Here is a 22989-nt window from a genome sequence, read left to right as displayed (position 1 = left end):
CAAATGAAATCCATGCTATCCACACCTAAAGTAGGAGTGTCTGCTTTCTTGACAATGCCGATGACAGAGGAACAGTAATTAGTAATTTTTTTGTTTTGTTTTTAATGGTAGTAAGACCTCTATTTCCATCATCTGAAGCACAGCACCAGTAAAATACAATGAAGGGGAACTACGTAAGGACACATAAAGTATTTTCTAGACATAAGAGTCATACTACAGAAATGAAAATAGGATGTTAGCTGGAACTGTGGATTTCAACGTCATATGAATGGAAAAACACTTGATATCTCTCTAAAATGCAGGACAAATGCAGCTAGGTAATCATTTTTTCCACCTTGTCTTAAAGTTTAAGAAGCAGAATGCTAATGAGAAAAGCACGCTGCACCCTCTTTTTTCACCTTTTGTCCCTATAAGTGGCAGTAAACCCTTATTTATTAAGGTGAGAAAAGGTCAAGGGGAGGGACAGGGACCAAGAGGAAGAAATACCATGAAAAAGAATTAAGACTTACACACACAGGGTCTCTTTGGTATTTTTGGATAGAAGAAACACTATGTATGTGCATACAGTTTTCATATCTGTCATTACTTCAATGACACATCATTTTTTATTTATAACATTCCTGTTCTAAATCAGGTTGTACAAAATTACACATTTTTTAATTTTTAAAAATAATGTTCACTGCTCATTTTTACACACACACACACACACACACACACACACACACACAAAAGCAAAAAAGCAAAGGAACCAGAGTACTTCTATTAGTAAGGATTTGATGTGCTTTTTCACCATTTAGACTATCCATGACCCTAACTTGCAATTAATGTATTTAACATGAGTCAATACGCTGCTGCCATTTTCAGTAAGAAATCTATTCAAATCCTATTCGTACAGACATTACTCAATCAAGCATGCTCTCATATTCAGCCAATTTCTTACCGGGTCTATGCTCCAGTGACTGATTGAGAAATTAAGTCTCAGCAAATGAGATCATTATTACTCCCTGTACCTGCACCCATCTAGGAACATCTGAGACAAGACAGACTGTTCAATTACGTCTTCCTTAACAGTTAATTCCTAAAAATAATTGAATGTTCCACTGCAGTACAGAGATGCATTCTATTATCTCCCTGTCCTTTAAGAATAAGCCTTAAGATTTCACTCAACACAAAACTGAATTACTTTGTATTTTTCCAAAATGAAAATTGTAGCAGGCAATGTTGTGCATAACAAAAAAAAAAAAAAAAAAAAAAAAAAAAAGTAAATCATAGATGGTGCAGGAAGTAAATGATCAGTATTCTGTTACTGTCAAGTCACTTCCACTTCAGAAGAGTTGATGGTTTGGTAAGAAACTATAACAGACCTCTGGAATTAATCTTCCTGACCACATAACTACTGCACTTCTTCATTAGAAGAATTTTGGCTTTTGAAGACTGATTTGGTAACTCACTTAAATATGGAAATACTCACCTGAATATTATCTCAAATCCTTGAAGAACACATTTTATTTCCATCTAAAGTACTATACCTTTTTATTTTCCACTTGAATCAAAGTTTCTTTTTCCTTTTTACTGCTATGATCACTATCTCAAAAAAGAAATTATAATCAAGCCTCAAACCATTAAAGAGCAAAATAAAAAATTTGCTTGAGGATATTAATAAAGACATTCCTAAGTTACTGTACAAGCAAATATCATGTATTTATTTGTAGCTCACAGCTCACACCATATGGAAAAATAATTTGTGAAAAGCTATTTGTTTCTATTATTACTATAGTCAACTGTCAATCCAATCCTAAGAGTCTCTGAGCAAACATTACAATGGCATCAGAATTCATAAGAAATTTGCAGATCAAAACACTAAAGCAACAACACAACAAATGGAGCAGTAAGAAGGGTTTTCCCCTCTCTCTTGGCTTAAGCAGTTCTCTAAAATCAAAGTTTTATAGGGTGTATATCTGGCATGACTTTTGTTGTTATCCTCAAAACCTGTGTACAGAAAATTTTCCTTCCATAGACCTAGACTTTCCTATCTCAAAGGACAAAGTAGGTATGCTTTAATAACATTACCCCAATCCACTTGAAAAGCCTTCTTAATTCTTACTAAAACAATCTAAACTATTTAAGGAAACATTTTGGTTTTATTTGGAACAGTAAACCTTATCTAATGAAGTGCAATACTAGTATGTTAACTGACATACACAAGCCAATTTTTAAGAGTCTACTGCAAACACACTGATTTATACTAACAGAAGCCTGAACCCCAGCACACTGTGTAGGCCAATATGCCCCGCCGAATGCCATCCCCCTGCATACATCCTCACTCCTAGGCAACATACCATACAGCTCAATTCACTTTAGCATGCTTACCTGTGGAGCAGAATCCAATAGTTATCCCCACTAAAAATCAAATGGAACGTGACAATGTCAATGCCAGCTTCCAATTTCACCATCAACAGGAAGATGGTTTTCCCTTCACCTTTGAACATGTCTACCTGGTTAAAACATTCCTTAATACATAAAGAAAACCCTACAATTGCAATCTAACTGGACTTACAGTTACACTTCTCTTGACTATTACACTGCTCAGCCATGCTACGGTTTGACAGTTTTCCTTCAGCTTTCCTTAGACTTGGAGAAAAACACTGAAAAAATAGGGCTCAACTTCAGTATTGTCAAGTTCATTAATACAATGAAAAGATTGGATTTACTGAGCTCTAAACAACAGTATTGTTGTGGTTTCAAAATATAGCTTTAAGGTTAAAGATTCCCCCAATGACTGGAATATTTGATTATTCTCAGGTTTGTTTTCAATCATGGTATTGTTGCAAGACTAACCAAAGACTGTTTAGATATAACTATCATAATCTTGAATTAGAACAGAGAGATTACCACTCTTTTGGTATTTAAGAACAAAATTCCTAAAGATTTTAATAAATTTAAAATATGTTTATCAGCATCCAAATATCTCACATATGCCCCAACATTCAGCTACAATATATTGATGAGCTTTAAAAACTGACAAATGACTCCACATAACATAAGCTACCTTCTTCCTGACAAATTCCATTCAGGAAGTTCTGCTCCTCTTCGTCTACTGAAATATCCAGGAAGTTTGTGCAGAAAGGAAAGAAAACTAGCTTGTATTTTTCACTAGAGGAAAAAAAAAGGGGGGGGGGAGGGGGGGAGGGGAAGAGAGAAAGAGAACAAGGCCCATGTATCAGCTATTTTTGTTTTGCAAACTAGTGAGGACTTGCACTTTTTAATTTCAGTTGATGACTGATAAGTGATACACACAAACATGGGTGTAAGATTTTTGCGTACTGCAAACCTATGAAAATTAGACCAAGCACCAGATCATAGATTAAAAATTAGGGGCAAAAAAAAAAAAAGAAAAAAAAAAGATGTAACGTTTACTCTGTGCTCTGGTTTTCAGCTTTTAGTGAGCTCCTAATTTATTAGTTATAACTTGTTTTTGTTGGAGAGGGTTCAGAAAAGGTTGTGAGATTTTTCTAAGTGTCAGCTTAAAAATACTTACAACTATTTCTTAAATGCCAGCTTAATAAATGTATAAATAAAATTCAACATTAAGACCTCTGAACTTGGAGAGACATGCTCAGAACAGGAAATGATAGTTTGTTAATAAAGAAAGGTAAATCATTCTCTAGACTTCCGGTGGGAAACTTGGCAGCGAAAGGATTCTGACCTCAGTGGAAGGTAACTGCCACAAATGACAAATCTAGCAACTTCCTTCATACAAGTGAGGCAAATGTTTGACACGAGGCTGGACTACGTTCACATCTATCATTCCCTGTGGCATATTCTTCTGCTTTTAACAAATAATCCTGCAAGCTTTTTGCACTGATGGTATCAATCTTCCCCTTTTTTTCCCCTCTCTCTGAGTAAAGCTGTGCAAGCCTAACATTTTTTGTGAATGATTACTTATTTCCTATCTGAAGCACAAAAGCTCATCACTTACAAAATAGGTCAACCTTTCAGTGCCCATTATTGCCAGTCTGGAATGAATCAATGCATTTTCCTATGTTCATTTTCCTTTTCAGATGCAGGACCAGCATATGTGACACTTGTGTAAAGGAAGTGAAAATCTGAGTTACATTCAGGTGAAGCAGTAAACTAAAAAGCAAAAGTACACTTAAAAGTTCTATTTTGATTTTCCAGCTGGTCCGATTAGACTCATCGTAGCTTTATTACTTCAAAGTCTGCAATTTAAAGTACTTTTTTTCCCAACTCAAAACAATAAATGAGGGAAAAAATGACAAGTAGCCCAGTTTAATTTCAAACGTTAATATATTTTCTATTTTATAGTGAACATATGCATCGTTCACCCCTTATTTGCAGCAACTATGACATCCTCATAAAAGGGGTGACACTTGTAAGATGCCTCTTAAAATAAATATTTCTTTTTATAAAATAATAAAACTTCAAATAAATATTCTTTACACTAAACAATATGTTGAAAAAATTAGAAAATAAAGGCTGAATTTTACTGTAACTGTACAATATACAAGAAGTCCAAAGGGAAATCAGAGTCTTGTAATAGAAGGTTTCCGTAAGACAAAATACAATCTAAAAACATACTGATTGATTCACATTCTTCCGAATGTACAACATATTAGTATAATATTTTGTGACTGTGCCATGTCTTATGACACCACTTATTTTTCACAGTTGAAAATATTATTGTATATACAAAAATATAGCACATTATCTCTGGCAGAAAACAATGAAAAAAGGGAGTCATTTGCTAATTTACAAATTTTGCAAGTACTATTCACAAACCATGGAGTTACCTAGGAGTGTCTGTGTTGCTTTAGCTTATGCAATATGTGGGTCACGATGTACTGCATCCCCTTTTTTATTCTGCATCCCACTAGCTGGATTCTAACAAGCCTATCAATTAAGATGGCACACAGAGAAAAGCGTGTCACTGCAAACAGCAAAGTGTACCCCCAACCCTTCTACTACAGTGCCAAGACCATAGCTGCTTAGTTGGTTGCATATATGTTAAAATAATCCTTATTACTCGATTATTTCTGATTAGTGATGCTATGTTGGCTTTTCAAAGTTCCTGGGGGGGACACTGGGAACTTTGCAGCAAACCGTGTTGGAGTGTTTACAGCGGCACCCAGGCCGATTGACCCGGTCGTAACAGCCCTGGCACAACTTAAGGCAACCCTTGGCTGGCAGGTAACACCACAAGCAAGGCAGGAAGAGGGACACCACACCCATGGCTGACCACCTAGTGCAGCAGTGCGACTGACTGCAAGAGCAGGGGTTGTCAGCGCAGTTGTCCTCATCATCGTTGGAGCAGTGATAGAAGAGGCCCTTCACACAGCAGACACAAGTCCCGTAATCGACCACGTTTTGGGCTGAGCAAAGACACTGTTTGTCACAGATCCAACACGATGGGAGGGTCCTTGGATACGTGCACTCCTTGCACTTGCACTTCCCACAGTCCTCACACCTGTAGCTGTGTGCTCCCAAGTCTTCTTTGCTCAGCGGCTTCAGCTCGCTTGACTTGAGCTCAGACTTGGGCTGCATGCGGACTATCCCGTCAGCAACTGGCCCTGAAGATGATCCTAGAAGTCTTTGTTCAGAGGAATTACTGCTCGTACTTGTCCTTGTACTGCTCCGTGAGCCTGTGCTGACTGTGCTGATGGAGCGGGACAGAGGTGCCCGAGGAGAAGCGTGTGTTTGCGTGTGCTGAACCCGGCCAAAATGGCGATGCTCAGGCAGGCCATGGGGCCTCTCACTTTTGGGCTGGCTCGCTGAACAAGGAGCGGACTTGACCCCTGGCCGTGGAGCCACCGTCGGTCCCTCTGTGTACTCATTCGTGTTGCGGATAGCTCTGATCTGGTCCAGGGACAGGATGTGGACTTGCTGCGTCAGGACATCCCGCAGGTCAGGCTCCCCATGCGGCCTCCCACTGTCACGCCGAGCCTGTAGCAAGGCCTGTGACCCGCTGCCGTGCTGAACTCTCGTCTCCATCGCTGCCCGGAAGCGTGCTCACCCCAGCAGGCTTAGAACACATCTGAAATCCTGGAGCAACAAAGAGAGGATTCACTCATTGCAACATATCTCATGCTCTCCAGCAGCCTGCAGGATTCCACAGGACTACACACATTCAAGTAATGCATCAGCCATTAAAAAAGGATTCACAGCTCAGGGGGAGCGCAGTGCTGGTCAGCTAAGTACGCTCTGCTTGGCCTCTCCTGGCTACTGCTGGGGAGAGCTTAAAGAGACTCTGTTCTAGGTCCGTGCATTTCAACCTGTGGCTCTAGAGAGCCCAAGGATGACGCCTGGTAACTAGGACGTCCCAGGATATCCTCCTGCCAGACCACAGCCTCTAATGTGACCAAGTTTCAGCCCCTTTAAGTGACTCTTCTTTTTACACGACACTACTGAAAACCTTATTTTACATTAAATAAGAAAGAGCCTGCAAGCATTTAGCAAGTGTAATGTGACCTGCTGATGACAGACATACAATTCTCCAATTTTGTTTAAAACTGGATAATATTTTGGTAGGCCAGTCTCTTTACACATTAAACTTTACATGATGTAAATAGGAAACTTTAGTTTAATACCAATGGTCCCAAGAAAAACACTAAATAGCAATAAAATGTTTGAGGTTAGACATTAAATGAGTTAGTGCTACCAAAAACTTCAGCAGCACAAGTAAAAATATCTTTCTCCGATATTTTAGTGTGTGTCATACTTGTACACCACTGCAATTGTTATTTTAAGGCTCAATACTACAAAAGCAATGCTACCAGTTTTGTTATTTATAAAAACGTGTAAAAAATTCCAGAGACTAAACCTCAAATGTTACCGAGAGTGGCTTCTGGGAGAGGCGTGAATAATGCCATCAGATAACATCAGCACCCAAGGAGGTTACTTGGTTGCTAACATAGCTTTAAAGGATCAATAACTACAAAGTTGAAAGGCAAACTTGAGAATTTAAATGGGTAGTCAGGAAAAGACCCAAAAGATGGGGACTTGCACATAACTTGCTTCCACATTAAAATATGCACAAGTTTCAAACGCTGACCTCTGAATCATTCAGTATTTGTTTTGCCTTTATCATATTTTAAAGCAGTTCCTAAATCCAATTACCTACACAAAAATCCAGAACAATATTTTACAATTAAAACCCAAGCAGGAACCAAGCTCCTTACAAGGACCACACAATGTCTTCAATTATACCTAGAGAGAGCACCATAGTGTTACTCTGTACACATCAGTTACCAACAAGAATACTATACCACAGTATAATAAAATATAGCCAAACACATTAACAATGAACATCTCCAGACACTGTCTTTCTTCTAACAGCAGCAGAAAGCATTTAACCTTTTAACTCCTGGTGCCCTCCCCTCAAGTGCTTTTTCCTCCCCCCAAAAATCTAGGCTTTAAGAGTGACCGACTATTCTAAACATTTCCAACTCCTGGTTTTGCATGCAGTAGGTCATGCTGCTCCCCCAAAAGTCTTGCAATCTTATCGTGAAGCAGCACTACTTATGTTTTCTTCAAATTCACGTTTTTGCTGTATAGGAAGTTTCAGAAAGTATGCATTCCCTCGTCTGATTAAAATAAAATAAAATAAAATACTCTCCCCATCCACGAGAGGAACTGCTAACCCTATATCCAGGCATCCACGCTGGAGCCCACCGACCCAGAGAAAGCCCCTGCAGAAGTGACAGCCCCGAGCAAAAGCCAGCCTGCCCCCGACCTGCGGAGCGCTGGGGACGAGCGCGGTGCAGGAGCCCCTCGGACGCCGGACGTCCCCCGGCGCGGCTGCATCCGGGCGCGCAGCGGGAGCGCAGCAGGTGGGACGCGGAGCCCCGCGGCTTCAGGCGGCGGCCCCGCGAGTGCAGACAACCTGGAGATTAACAGGAGACATCCCCGGGCCGGGAGGTGGGAGGGGGCGGCCGCAGTCGCCTTATCAGGAAAGTCAAACCCATGTTTCCTTTTAACTCTTCCCCCCTGCCCTCCCCCGGGAGATGCTCAGGAAGCCTTTCCCTGCCGGGCAATGCGCGGCGCCCCGCAGACGCTTGGAGACAGCACCTCCGGGACAGCCGGGCAGGAGGCAGATTCCCCCCCCCTCGCCTTGCCCTGAGCACTCATTCAGCCGCCGGAGAAGCGAACTGCCCGAACTTGAGCCTCCCGCCCCTGCCCAGGAGGCACTGTCAGCCCGAGCCGGGCCACGATTCCTTATTCCCCCTGACAGACCCTAACGGGACAGGATGTGAACCTCCAGCACCTTTATTTGCAGCCGTGCCCCAAAGCTCTGAAGGAAAGCACGGCTCTCCCTGTGACCCAGCACCCTTCCAGCGCTTGGCCTTTCTGTGTGTGCATGTGGGCGATAACACCGTTCCCCACTTCCAGAAGCCAAAGTCCACTCTCGCACAGCTCAAGTGCCACGAGCGCTGCCTACTCCTGCCTGGGATTGGCAGGAGGGCGAGCGGGGGGGGCAGCTTTCGTCTTCGCACGTCTGGGGAAGTGGCAAACTCAAGGGGCTTCTGCGTGCTGCGTGTGGAAAATCCCCGCATCGCGGAGGGGGCCTCGGGGGAAGCGGTCCCTGCCCGGGAGTTACTGCGCTGTGTCCGGAGCCGCGCAGCACCCACACCGTCCCGCACACACCCCCGCCACCCTCTCTGCTTTCACAGGGCTTTGAAACCCACATTAAGGACAGAGCATGCCACCAGACTCTGGATTAGGGCAAAAGGGACTTCACATCAGGGTGGAGCAAGCTGACACACAATTAACTTGCTGAGAACACCAGCAGATAAATATATATATTTGGGAGGGGGGGGGGGGGGGGAAGGGGGGCGGGGGGGATGCCTGTTACAGAATAAATCCACACAAAAAAGAAAAAGTCCTTCTTCCCCTCCACACACACACTGCAAAGTAGAACTTGGGAGAGAAGTTTCCCCGCCTCATGGATCGAATTAAGTTTCACCGCACGAGAAATACGCACGCACCCGCAGCGCACAGATGTATTTACACCCCAGCCGTGCACTCACTTCCGAATGGCACGGATCTCCCGACGCCACCACACACGGTCGTCAATCACGGCGCTCCCCTGGGCCGGGGGCACCGACGGCCCCGCAGCGCCCTCCCTGCGCCTCCCCCGGGGCAGCGCTGCCCGTGCCCGGCTCCTCGCAGCCGGGAGTACGCGGCCCCCGCCTCTCCGCAGCCCCCCGGGCACGCGTGCGCGCCCGCGCAGCTTTCCGCCCCCGCGCAGCCTCGCGCCCCCCGGAGCAGCGCGATGGGGCGCAAATAAAGTGCAGCCCGCAAAACCCTCCCCGGAGAGAAAGCGCTCAGAAATCCCACCTCCGGCTCTTCTCTGGGAAAGGAAGGAGAGGGGAAGGGGGGAGAGGGAGAACCTGTGCGAGTGGAAAAAGGATCGGCCTCAAACATTTCCACGAGTTTTCTTGGAGCAGCGCGGGGGGGGGGGTGGGGTGGGGGGTTACTGAAAAGCTTGTTTTGCAAAGAAGGAAAAGGCTCTCACCGTGATCGCGGCGCTGCACCAAACCCCTCTCTCTGTTGTATTTTCTTCTTCCTGCGGTTTGCAAATAAATCCAGCCCTAAAGCAAAAAAAAAAAAAAAAAAAAAAAAAAAAAAAAAATCTTTTCCAAACTCTGCTTTCGTCCAACTTGCAAATGAGAATCAGAACGATCAGCGTGCAAAAAGTCCGGAGCAAAGTCAGTCCCTCTGCCCAGATCGACTGTAAGAACGTGTGTGCGCCTATGTGCTACAGTAATAATCAGAACACCTCTCCAGATCTGGGTGCGTTTTCTGTGCTCCTCCAAAAGAACTCACTCTCACACACACTTTCCTTTTTCTCCCTCAATGAACAGGAGGCCGAACCGCCAACACCGAGTCACTTTTTCTTTTTTTTTTTTTTTTCTTTTTTTTTTTTTTGCTGCCGTTGCAAAGGTTTCGAGAGGAATGGGAAAGCCACAGAAAACAAAATCAAGTGGATCTAAAATCCGATGGCAAAGCTTTCTTCCAGCGAGCTCCTCCGAGGAAGCAGTAGCAGCAGCCGGGCGGGGGGGCCGCGCTGCCGAACGCCGCTCGCCGCACGCTCCTCTCCCTCTCTCCCTCGGCTTTCTCGCTCCCTCTGCGAGCGTATGTGTGTGTGTGTGTGTGTGTGCGTGCGTGTGTGTGTGTGTGTGTTGCAGGCGGCTCTGCGGTTTGCGAGCGGGGGGGTGTTTGGGGAGCGCAGCGGATTTGTGGTGGTGGTTGTTGTTGTGTGTTTGGAGGAGGTGGAGGAGGAGGAGGAAGGTTTGAGATCTGAGCTGGAGGGGCTCGGCGTTTTTCTGCTCGCTCGCTCTCTCCCTCTCTCTCTTTTTCTTTCCGGAGGAGGTAGGGTGATCTCTCTGCAAAAGCAGCAGTAAATGGCGTCATGTGGATCTGAGGAGGAACAGAGCAGTTGTTGTCCCAGAGGATATATCGCATCCGGTCCCAGCTCATTGGCTCTGCGGGGCTACATTCACTGGCGCTCCCAGCGCCCTGCCAGCACTCCGAGCTGCGGGAGGCATTCAAAAGGGCAGCGCCGCCGCCGCTTCCACCACAACTGCGGCCCCGCTCCCGGCCCCGCTCCCGTCGGGCCCCGGCGCCGCGCGGAGCCCCGCGCCCCTCTCCGGGCCCGGCCGCAGCCTGTTCTCTCAGGAGGCAGCTCCGTGCGCGGCCACACGGCGCTCGGGGCTGCTTTTGTGCTCGCGTGTTTATCCAGGGGCCGGCAGCGATCGGACTGCAGGGCGGCCGAGGGGAGCTGCTTTCTCCCCGGCGGGGGGGGGGGGGGGGAGCGGGAGACCCATTCCCAGGTGCTTCCCCTCCCCCAGACGTGTTTTCTTTTTTCCTTTCTTTTTTTCTTTTTTTTTTTTTCTTTTTTTTATAATCCCCCTCTATGGAATAAAAGTTTAAACACTCTGCTCCCTACCCCCCCAGCCGGCAGCAGGAAGGGCCGCTTATTGCCCGCGGCATTGTGCCGCGGATTAACGCGAGGAGGCGGCACGGCGGCGCGGAGCGGGGCCCGCGGGGCAGCGCGGGGCGGGCGGCGGCAGGGGCACAGCGGGGTCTCCCAGAGACCCCCCGAGGGCTGCTTCTTAGCGTCGTTAATTTGTCATTTCGGTCGCTTTTGTGAAACTTCCGTTGTAATGGATTCCCACTCGTGTGCGGAACGCGGCCCAAAGGTAGCTGACATAAGTGGCTGTTTGTGTGCGGGGTTCCCTTGACACGGCCGCAGCCGGTCCCCTCCGCAAGGGCTGCACTGCCGCCCGGCCCGGGCACCCCGCGCCGCCCGCGTGTGTCTTTAAGCGCGCACAGCGGCGTATCCACGTCGGCATGCACAGAGCGCTCGTACACCCCTATCACGTGTGGCCCTGCTTAAAATATACCCGGCGTGCCGAGCAGCGATGTGGCGCGTTATTTACATGAACTACATGAGGGCGAAAGCCCTGAGAGCTCTTATTAATGCTGGAGGCAGTTGGCAGCGCTTCCTCTTCTCCACCTGCCGTCACCGCTGCTTGAGTGAGGGGTCACTGTTACTGCAAACGGGGGGGTGGAGAAGGCAATGTAGTACACCGCCGGCCTTCAGATTTTCACCGTTTTCTAGGTCGATATCACAGTAATATTGTGAAGCTGCGCGTTATGTCTCATAGTTTCTCTATGGCATGGCCACAGCACTGCACGCCTCCCTTCACGCAACCCTGGTAGGGCTGCTGCCTCCTCGCCCTTCCGTCCCACCTCCTCACGCCGCCGTTCCCGAGCAGTGCCCCCCCCGGCACCGCGGGGCCCCGGGGTGGGAGGCGGCGGCGCGGCCGCTTCCCACCAGAGGGAGCGCGGGGCACCGCGGGCGGAGCGCGGTGCGGGGCACAGAAGCCTCCGCGGATCCACGGATTTGCTGAGGGTGGGCCTGGGCATCCTCAGAGGTGTGCTCTTCGTTCAGGCTGCGGCCAGGAAATCCGTGGGATTCATCTGGGAGGGGTGAGCACGGGTTAACGTAGGAAAAGAGAAGAACGATGTTGGTTTCACTTCACCGTGAAACTTAGTGAAGGCAAAAATAGGTAGGGAACGCTGTGTATGAGCCTATAGACACGAGAAACCCCCGTTTGATTTTTTTTTCAGCATATAAACCAAGCACATAAATAGTGTATAAATTGGAAAATCCACTATACCATGTTTTACAAGTTGGCAGTCAGTAGTGAAATCAGCAGTTTAAATGCCAGTTCTGAAGTACAGGTGTGGACACATAATGCAGTGAGCTGTCCCACCGACAGATAGGAAAGCAGTGGAGCTATTTTTGTTCACAGAGCCACTCGTGTGTGCAAAATGAAGTATCAGTGTTATAGAAAAGGATTTTAAAAAGCAAAAATCAAGTATACTGCATCACACGGTACTGTTTGGTTTGAAAGAGAAGCACTACAAAGATTTGTCCACAAACTTAGCATGCATGTAAGGGATCAAAACCAATCCACAGATATGCAGCATTAAGCACAGACATATATATATTCTCATACTGGGATCTCAAAGTTGAATTCTCAGACCTTTAATCTGACAATTCTTTGGGACCAACCTTCACAGGATTACATCTATCCCTCTCGTTGCACATTTCTTGTCAGGAACAGTGGTGCAATGCATGTGACTATGTTTCCCCTAGTGGCTTGCTCTAACCACTGCATGATTTTATTTCGTTTTATTTTACTTTTCACCCTTGTTCGTGGAGATGAAGGTCTTGAATTCATTCTCAGCAGGAGAATATGCCTGTTGTACACAGATGTATACACAAACACACACACATTGGAATAGTATCAATATCATAGAAGCATGAAATCGTTTGAGTTGGAAGGGACCCTTAAAGACCATCTGGTCCAACTCCCCTGCAATGAACAGACACCTATAGCTACATGAGGTTGCTCAGAACCCCATCTAGCCCGACCTCGGATGTCTCCTGGGACAGAGCATCCACTACCTCTCTGGGCAACCTGTTCCAGTGTTTCATCACCTTTATCATAAAACCTTTTTCCTAATATCCAGACTTACATACAATTTCAGAGACTTCACGTGAAGGGTCAGGCAGAGGAAGGTCTGTGATGAGCGATTCATCTGAAATGGCTGAAACTTTTCTGCAACGCTCTGAAATTGCCTCTTAAGATTTGGCTTGATTTAATTTTCTGACCCCGGACCTGACAACAGGTTGTTATGTCCCTCCTTTTTGTAAAGTAAAAGGGAGCTCATTCACAGGGAATTGATTCCTGCAAGGGAATGAATGCGCAGTAAATCTGCTGACCTCCGGAACTCTTTGTGCATTATCTCATGAGCTAATGCACTGATAGAGGGATATTGATTCTGCACATCCTGAAAGGACTAAGTTTGGCTGTGCACCACTTCTAATGCTCTGCATTTCCTTAGAAACTTAAACCTTTAATTGATTGCCTTTCCTGTTTGCAACTCTAAAAAAAGGTAATGTACTTAAGAGAGTTACAGGATTTTTTTTTATTATTATTTTTAAGTAGTTTGTGATGAGCTGTGAAGCCTTTTGCTTGCCTGCTAATACTTCATTGAGAGTATCAGGGCAGGCCAGGACACTTAGATGTGTCACGAGAGAAATAGAGAAGTCAAACTCACCTATGAATAGCTGGACTTTTTTTTTTTTTTTTTTTTTTTTCTTTCTTTTAGTTTAAAAAAAATGCTTTTGTGATTCAATACCACTGTTTTTGCTTTTGTGATTTTCAGTGTAACTCATCCTAGAGAAATCCCAGAAAACCTTCAGAATGGAAAATGAGTCAAGGCACCATGTCCACCTGTGCTGGTGGAACAGGGTGCAGCACACGTGAAAACCAGAATAAACGCCACTCTGGTTTGGAATATGCCTGGTCTGCATCCACTGAAAGTTGGCCTCCTGCTGTCAGTGATGCCAGATCTTCTGGGATTAAGTCATTCAGATCTGGCTAATTATCACCACCTTCCTTAAGTATCCTTAGAGGTGACACAGGCCTATGTGACTTCTCTCCATCTGATGGCTGCTCCTGTATAAGGAGGGACACTTGCTTTTCTTGTTGAATACCAACTATACTTATGTAAACTTAAAAAGATAAACAAATCCCTTTCTTGATTCTTCTGAAATTGTACTAAAGAATATGAGCATTTAGTATTTATAATATAATGTAGAGCTTTTGCATGTAAATTGTTCTAATAAAGCAAGTGTGTTCTTTGATGTGCTGTTCAATGTTATTGGGTAATATTTGTACCCTTGATAAAATCAGCACTGGTTTTTTTTTTTTTTTGGAATTCAACTTTATAAACCTTTCCAGTTTATTCAACTAATTTACAATTAGTTCTCTCTTTTCAAGGGCCTCGAGACCAAATTTTCAAAAGTGGGACAATTTGGTGTGGACAGGACTAAGTGCAGTTTATTTGCTAAACAGGATTTATGAAAAGCTTTTTATGATGTATTTGTTTGCCTTGGGATTTTCCTCCTAAAATTTTCAATTGCTTTGGCTGAAATCATGAGGATGGCAGCACCGGCAAGCCATGTCTGTCAGCATTTTAAATGCTACACTCTCTAGCCTCATTTCATTTAGAGGCTAGATAATGCTGGGCTTGACGATACTAGAATTTTATGCAAAAACTAACTAATTGCCTATTAAAATACTAGTAAGTAAGTACTAGTTTGGAAATTCCCGACATATTTTTCAGCAAGATGCAGACACTTGTGTGTTGACCTGGAATTAAAGTGACTCAGAAGAAACAGAACAGGTCAATTATGCTTGTGTTCAGAGCACTGGAACAAGCTGCCCAGAGAGGCTGTGCAGTCTTTCTCTGGAGATAATCAAAACCCACCTGGATGCTTTCCTGTGCAACCTATCACAGGGAACTTGCTTTTAGCAGTGGGATTGGATTTGATTTCCAGAGGTCCGTTCCAACCCCTACAATTCTGTGATTTAATGTCAGCAGTTATGGGAAATCTGAGGATAAGCAGGTTTTCTGAAAAGAGATTATATCTCTACTGTGGCACAGTTTGCAGCAGTTGTTTTCAAACGTCTTCAGTTTGCAGACTTTTTCTACATTTTGAAAGAAAAAAAAATATATAAGGGAAGTGTAGACTCTTAAAGAAAATTGTAAGACCTCCCATTTAGAAGTAGTCTGTAGGAATCCACAGTTCACAGTTAGAAAACCACTGATGGAGAGATACCCAGACTAGCCCTAAACTGCAATGTAGTGGAAAGGTAAATGAATATCGTGTGCTGCAGGCAGTGTAGCTGGAAAAGAGCAGGACACCCGCTTGTCTTCGAAGGGGGAAGTAGATCTCATGGATCTTTGTGCTGCTCCCAGAACATAAGCTACTTTTCTTCACTGGAGGCTGGATTTCAAACAAAAATTGCTGTCAGAGATTAGTAATAGGTAGTAAGTAGCTTGCAAGCTAGCCAAAGAATGTGTACAAGAGCTTATAGATCTGCTGCAAACCAAAGGAAGTAAATTGAATAATTGTTAAAAATTGTATCATTGTTCTGCTACACGATGAGATGCTTTTTTTTTCCTCAGCTGAGAAATTCTGGTGTTCTTCACAGTGACACACAAGAACATTGTGAAAGTGGAGGTGACAAATGCAGTGTGGAAATATTTGCTAGAGATGAAGGAATTTTGCATCAAAAGGATGCGGAATGGGGGTTGCAAAACTGCATGGGGATTGCACGGGCATGCAGAACTGGTGTTTAGCCCATCATTTGCCTGAGAATCAGAAAACAACAAATAAAAATACCCAATCTTGATATTGTTGCACCAATTAAAAAACAACAACAACAACAACAACAAATAATAATAATAAAAAAAAAACAGTAATAATCATGGAATATCCTGATGTCAGATCTGCATAGAACTGTCTTCATTCTCCTGGTTGTAATGGCAATATCAACAACCATAATTAAAATGCTAGGTGTTCTATCACAGTTCCCCCCCCAAATCTCAAAGAAATTTACAAGAGATGTCACTATGTACATTTTGTAGGGGAGAAAATCAAGGACTGAAGGAGCTTATCTGATCCTTGAGGAGTCCCATCTCCTATTCCATAAACCCACCCTGTTCTTGCTGCCTCACAGGGGGACCTGTGGCATTGTATCTATCTCCCTGGTGACTCCAGGGTCTTTTTGCACAACCCAAATTTCAAGAACTGTGTCTAATAGAATCACAGCATCTTTAAGAAGAAGGGGAACTGTTAGATAATTATACTTATCTTACAAAGAGAAGAAGAGGACAAAATGTTTGATTATCTAAACAAGGTTATCTCCGCAGGAGCATCCACTCCCACTACTTGATTAAAGAGTTCCTCTGTACTTCCGTCTCTCCATCTGGTGTAGTTACTCCTATCTTATTTGTGGTTTTGTAATCATCTCTTCCTGTATTTTAAGCAGGTCTATTACTTTCACAAGCTCTGCAGAGGGAAAGGCAGAAGTTGGCTGAGAAAGCGAATCTTGAGTACTTCCTCCACAGCAGGCCCCAATGTGTTCTGAAACCCAAGTGGAAGCTGCCCAGAGCAGTTCTGAGGATGGTGTCCTCATCAACAAAAGCTGAAGGAAACATGGAAAATGGAAAAATGGAAGCACATACATACACCGTAAATACACTGCATCTGACAGAGAAAAAAAATAAAATAATAAAATAAATAAATAAATCTGCAAGATGAACCTCTGGAAAACTTTCTTCATTCTTCAGGTTACTTGGTGAAGCAATCTAACACATTCAAAGATTTTTATTGTTACTTGCTTGCAACACAATTCAAATAAACATCAATTATTTCACTTTCCAATGACTTAAGTTGTGTTGAAGCAGTTACATTTTTCAAAATACACACCGTTCAATTTTTTTCTCTCTTAGCTCTATAGATTTCCTTTCTTCACAGGGACCTATGCTACAGTCCTATAAAATCTGTAGCTCAGAATATGCCTTCTCCCAAAATCCCACAGAAGATAATTGAAATTGGGGTCAGGAGGGTTTATTAGGTTTTATATCAGGTAGTTTGACTTTTGAGAATCTTCATCAGGCCAGGGGATGTATGTATGGAGACAGCCAGGCAGTACAAACATACGTGGTGATGATACGTGTTGGGCCACAGCTGGGGCCAGCTTTGGTGCTTTCACGTTGTGTCAGAACTACAGCTTAAGCAGCAAAGGCAAAATGCCCCCAGACCCGAGTTTTTACAGTAGAAGAGTCGGGAAGTTTTGGCGTTCTCTGTGGTGATGGGGGCGGAGGGCAGAAGAACGCTTCCTTTCGCTCAGACCTCCTCGTTCTTAGAATTGCAGGGCTGGTTCTGAAGGCAAGTTAATGAAACACAACCTGGAATTTCCTCGGCTCCTTTCCTGCTCCCATCTGTGCCCGTCTCACCTTCCGAGAGCCCGATTTGTATTTGTATACATGCGATGTGCGATCCCATCTCATTGTTTGCCTTTTTACACAGGCACTTTCACCTACATCTCCCTCCCTCTCCTCCCTCCCTTCCTCTCATTTGGCAGCCAGTTGGGCTTCTTCCTGCCTTGAATACCGCATTCCCTAGTTATTCAAGCTCAGTCATTAGCACCCTGTCCCCCTACTGAAATTATGAATGAAAAGCCTTGTTGTTCTTTACAAATAACTCGGGCTTCCTCAGTCACTCAAATTCAAATGGCACTGACTGCCAGACAAAGCGCCCGTGTGACGGACAGTGCTCCCAGCGAGTGATCAAGGCATGCACGAAGCTCTGCCAGGCACAATGTAGGTAGGCCCGGGCCTGGGCGTTCCCGGGCCGCGCCGCCAAGCCGGGGGGGGGGGGGGGGGGCCGCGGCGCTGCTGCCGCCGCCCCCTCACCTTGGCGGCTCCCCGCCGGGCGCGGGCCGGCCCGGAATGGCGGGGGGCGGCGGCCCCGCTCCGTGCAGCCCCCCCGCCGCCGCCGCGCATTGTCCCCGGCCCCTTTTCACGGCGGGGGAAAAGGTAATTGACAGCCCCATTGTCCGTCCCGGCCCCCCGCGGCTTTAAAATACTCCCAGGCCCCAGTCACACGTTGTCAATGAGAGCTGTCGGAGGTGACGAGAGAAGAAGGGCTGTTCAGGAAACAGTTTGAGCCCTTCAAGTGGACAGGCCTCAGTGACTTCTCTGGCACGCCGGCTGCCACAGGCAGCCCCTTCAGAAATAGCCTTAAAGCAATAAATCAAACGTGTTTCCTGGACCATACAAGGAACAGCTGGCTATTTTTCCTCCGCCCCCCCCCCTCCCTCCCCATTCCTTTTTTTTTTTTTTTTTTTTTTTTTAAAGCCTAGAAATTACTGAAGCACAGGAAACCGAGCATGTCAAAGTTTGGCAAAGCCGTTGGGGTGATTTAGCACTGCAATCCTTGTGCTTCGACTTTTTATCTCCTCGTTCCCACTGGTGTTTGTGCTAACGCCTCTCCTGCTTCCACACTGGGGATTGCATTCTGCACAGCTTGCAGGGAAAGGCCGCTTGCTCTGACCCTCGCCCCACAGGAACGCTGGATCCTGCAGTTCAGAAAGATGCCCCCGGCTTAGTCAGGCTGTGGGTTTAGGAAGAAAAGTCCTGTACCTGAGAACTGCAGAAATTACCTTGTCGTACCTGTACCCAGCTGGTGCAGATGGTGTTGATCTGTCATCACACGTGACACGTCATCATATGCAGTATGTGTACATAATGACATGTAGGATGCAGCAACTTTCAAATAAATTTATATATATATATTTTTTTTTCCCAGAGGCCTTTGCTGAATCCACATGAGCCAATATTTGTGCTTGCACTTAGCTCCCGTTGGAACCCACCTGCCTGCATCTGCCATCATGAGAAGCACTCAGCGTTACTAAAATCCAGATTTGTCAGAATGAGACTTCTGTCTGTTGTCATTTAGCAATACCCCACTCTGCTGATATGTTCAGCTTGTGGCACTGGTGGTATGCTTAAGAAATAAAAGGCAGAGGTCAAATATGCGTTGCAATATTCTGCAATGTCCATGCTCTGTGACTGAAACATTGTAAACCAGCCAGAAGTGTAACTATTCAAAAGACTGATGATAAATTCAGAGGCAGAGGTAAGGAGAACCCTTTTTCTGAAGATCTGGACTAGATAAAAAAATTGAGGAAAATGGAGCTGTTTTTTTTTTTCCAGCAGCATTAAATTCTGCTTGTTAACACAGCTCTGGATGTATATTCTTATTTCTTCACAGCACCACCTACTAACAATAAATAAAGAACATTGCTTAAGGGTGGCCAGGAGGCATTTAAGTGTAATAAATTGTTATGAGAAGCAAGGTGTAGGCAGTAAGTTAAGTGTGATCTATAGATGCAACACCATGGTGTACTCCATGGTTTGTACATCATTTTTATTTTTGAAATAGTGTTATTGTCTGTCCCACATTTGCAGTAAGGGTCTTTATGCAGCTGTTAATAAAACTGCATCTGTTTGTGCACCCAGTTTACCTATCCACAGCACATTTCTTCTGTATTTTTAAAGACTAGGGTAACACAGACTTGCTAAGTGCCTGAGAGTAGTTTACAGGCAATTTTAGCCAAACCTTACAGCATGCTGTAAGACTGTGGTCTTCCTGAATACCTTTTGAAATCCTATGGGAGTAAAAGCTGTTCAAAACCTCAGAACAGATGCTTTGGTAGGATCCAGCCTTTAGATTGCAAATTACTTCAGGCAAAGCTCTCCTTCCTGTTTGGCAATTTCCTAGAACACATTTGCAGCAGGATAAATAAACAGCATATTACATTGAGGAGGAGATGCTCAGCTGGGGTGATTGACCATTGCTAACTTCCATCCTCTGGGAATCCTGCTCCTCATGGAAGCCAGGGTTTATCCGTAGCCTGCAAAAGCTTCACAAATTGGGAATCTACGATGGCAAGATTTTGCTGTATGGTTCTGTTTCACTTGATTTCTGTAATCAAGAATTGCATGTGCTCTTTTTTTTTTTTTTTTTTTTTTTTCTGTGTTACATTAACTAAGATCTGCTCATGCAGTGTACATGGCAATGTTTTGCTGTTAAAGTGAGAAGCATTTTAGAACCTGTCAATTTTAGAAACTGGGAGCTTTTTGATGCTGAAGAGTGGCATAAAAATGTACACCTGGCAAGTTTGCTATTGCCTAGTGATGTAAAGCGTCTGCTTGGGCACCATTATATCACCAAAACAACACAAAACAAGATTATAATAGCTACAGAAAAACCCTCTGTTTTTCACTACCAATATGCAGGAAAGCACTTGAAGAGCCATAATGGAATATGTATATTAATTCCCTAAAAGTTCTGAACCCTTCACTTCTCAAATCTTTTTTGGCTTTTTAGAGAGGCAAAAAGGAAAAACAAAACAAAACAAACAAGCAAACAACAAAAACAACAACAACAACAAAACAACACCCAAACCCAACAATATTTAGCCAGTGTCAGAGCTTTCCTGACAGGTTTTCCTCCTCAGCTAAGCTCATTTTTAATGGTGGACAAGAAGCAAGTGTGACAAATATTTGTCTTCCGATATACAAACAGGTCTGTGAGCTAAGGCTGTGAATGCTGTCATCTGGAAAGTGACAGAAAAATGGCAGGAGGGTTGACATCATGTGCTGAAAGAAGAGTGACAGCAAGGCTGACAGAGAAGCTTAACTGGACCATCAAGTGTGAAGAAAGGGCAACTGGATGTATTTCAGTGAGAAGATGGTAAAGAAAGGGACATGTACTGGTAGCTCTCTGAAGAGGGGGGTCTGTTTTATTTATTTATTTATTTATGTTTTTATTTCTTGCAGTAAAGCCCCGGAGAGCCATGTTCTATCCCTGAATTGTAGTTGGGCACCTTTACTTTGCCTTTGCCTCAGTCTTGCATTCACACTCTTTTAACATTTTGTTGTGAAATCAAGACTATACTTAAGTCAATGGGAATTTTGCCATCAAGTATAGTGTGGCCAAGAATTTACTCAACGCATGACTCCAGCAGTGTCAGCAGTGTTGTACTTGCATAGTCTAAAGCTAAATTTGGCCACAGGAAGGGAACATTTCCCACATTTCCCTCCACCCCTTTTCTCAAAAGGAAGATGTAAGAGGCTGTTGAAGGACAGTTAATGGTCATTAGTTGGATCTTTGTGAACAGTGAGAACTTACAGGAAAAGCACCCATTCTGCAAAGAGGAAGCCAAACACTTCCAAGTTCAATCTATCCAGCCTGTAGCCTTCTCTCTCTCAGCTGCCCTCTTTTCCAGGGGCAGCTTGGGAACAAACTGCATAACAAATTAATGGTTTCTGGGAAACACTGTGCTACTTTGCATACTAGTCCAATGGGTCTGCACGTACACTCTACCTTGGGCTATAGGAGTGGTAAGGGCTTGTATATAAAGCTCTCACTATCAAAGAATCATAGAATCATAGAATGGCCTGGGTTGGAAGAGCCCATCGTGTTCCAACTCCCCTGCCACAAGCAAGGCTGCCAGCAGCTAGATAAAGTACTAGATCAGGCTGCCCAGGGTCACCCAGAACACCTCCAAGGACGGGGCATCCACAACCTCTCTGGGCAGCCTGTTACTGCAACTCACCACTTTCTCAGTAAAAACTTCCCCCAGACATCTAATATAAATCTCTCTTCCTTTAGTTTAAAACCATCCCCCTTGTCCTGTCACTATCTACCTGTGTAAAAACTTGTTTTCCCTCATGTTTATAAGCTTTCCTTTAAATATTTGAACCTTGCAATGATGTCTTCCCACAGCCTTTTTTTTTTTTTTTCCAGGCTGAACAAGCCCAGTTCCTTCAGCCTATAACTATCTAATGGAAGGAACTATTTTGCCCAGACAGATTCAAAAATCAAGAGCTGCAGATTTAGATCATGGCAGAATTTTCCTTAGAGATTCTTGTCAGTGCTTCCCTCATTCAACCAGGAAGAAGCTGGGTTGCCAAATGAATTGAAGGTGAGCCTGTTTCTGAAAGCATCTTCAGGTTTTGTTACATAAATGTAACAGATGAAGTTCTGAATCTTTTGAAGTCTATAGGGAAAACTACCTTTGACTTTGATGAGGTCTGAATTTCATCTTTTTCCCATCACGTCCTTCTTCCCCCTTCGTTTCATTCACATCATAAAATAAAAACTGAGGTCCATGTGCATTTTTGTATAGCTGTTTAGATTCCTGCTTTGAGCTAGGCACAGTCTCCATTTGTATGTACAAAAGCCAGCTATACACATGCAATTGCAGAAACTGTGCATGAGAAGATCATCTACAGGATCTGCAGGCCTCAGCTTATGAAAATCGGATCTTGGAAGCTTTATGGTTCCAGACTCTTACGGGAGAATAAGAGAGGTGAGGGATCCATGTATCTGCTAGATTTTGCAATGAATGCTTTTCTTGGGAATATAACCTGCAAAATGCTGAGTGCTGCTCTTCCCTTTAACAAAAGCCTCTTTGAAGACATGGCAAAGTAGGATTCAATTTTGTGAGAATCCAATAATGAGAATCATGAGGATAAGAAAAGGCCTTAATTGACTGTCTTGAAGTTTTTTGGAGTCTTTTGTATGGACTTTTTAGTGCGTGGAAGAGCTTAAAAAAACAATTTTCATTTCTTTCATACAAGAAAAAGGTTGGAATTTGAGGGCAAACAGCCCCTGTGATTGTCAGCTGTTATGTAGCACAAATATCATACACTTCATCTTCAAAAGTTTTGCACTTATTACGCTTGAGACACATGGAAGTTTTACCTTAGTAATGACAGGAAGATCAGGCTCATTAGCTAATTAATTCTCACAACACCCAGATCACACCCCTTTTGTAGACAGTTGGGCACAGGTGTGTTGGATACGTGTATGTGTACAAACATGCCCTTTGGAAAACAGCACATCTTTTTCTTTCTTCTTCTTCTTTTTTTTTTTTTTCCTTTCTTTTTTTTTTTCAGTGGCTGCTGTTCATAAACACACTGTTGTTCCACTGAACAAGGATGATATGAAGGTATGTTTTGGGAATG

General features: G+C 44.3%; 1 protein-coding gene and 1 long non-coding RNA gene across 6 annotated transcripts; one reads left to right on the top strand and one right to left on the bottom strand.

Moving 5' to 3' along the window:
• Window positions 1-4289: 4289 nt before the first annotated feature.
• On the bottom strand, window positions 4290-10343 carry SPRY2 (sprouty RTK signaling antagonist 2). 5 transcript variants are annotated; one of them, NM_204800.2, is made up of 2 exons: window positions 9533-10343; window positions 4290-6060 (listed from the first exon to the last, which is right to left on the bottom strand). In NM_204800.2, exon 2 carries the CDS (start codon window positions 6007-6009, stop codon window positions 5068-5070), a length of 942 nt encoding a protein of 313 aa, NP_990131.2. In that variant the 5' UTR covers window positions 6010-6060; window positions 9533-10343; the 3' UTR covers window positions 4290-5067. The 5 variants fall into 5 exon arrangements, with proteins under 5 accessions (NP_990131.2, XP_015130609.2, XP_015130605.2 ...); XM_015275123.4 differs by having other exon boundaries at window positions 9355-9614; XM_015275119.4 differs by lacking the exon at window positions 9533-10343 and adding an exon at window positions 9045-9222.
• Window positions 10344-18677: 8334 nt separating this feature from the next.
• On the top strand, window positions 18678-22083 carry LOC121108088. The gene is made up of 3 exons (XR_005842392.2): window positions 18678-19090; window positions 20543-20710; window positions 21767-22083. It is a non-coding gene; the product is annotated as an uncharacterized LOC121108088 (long non-coding RNA).
• Window positions 22084-22989: the final 906 nt, after the last annotated feature.

The sequence above is a fragment of the Gallus gallus genome, chromosome 1 (genome assembly GCF_016699485.2).
Source record: "Gallus gallus isolate bGalGal1 chromosome 1, bGalGal1.mat.broiler.GRCg7b, whole genome shotgun sequence".
Lineage (NCBI taxonomy): Eukaryota > Metazoa > Chordata > Aves > Galliformes > Phasianidae > Gallus > Gallus gallus.
This window is presented reverse-complemented; position numbering and strand designations above follow the sequence as displayed.

Bases quoted from the DNA above. Each gene is read 5' to 3' on its own strand.
- SPRY2 (NM_204800.2), bottom strand. From the start codon at position 6,009: ATGGAGACGAGAGTTCAGCACGGCAGCGGGTCACAGGCCTTGCTACAG.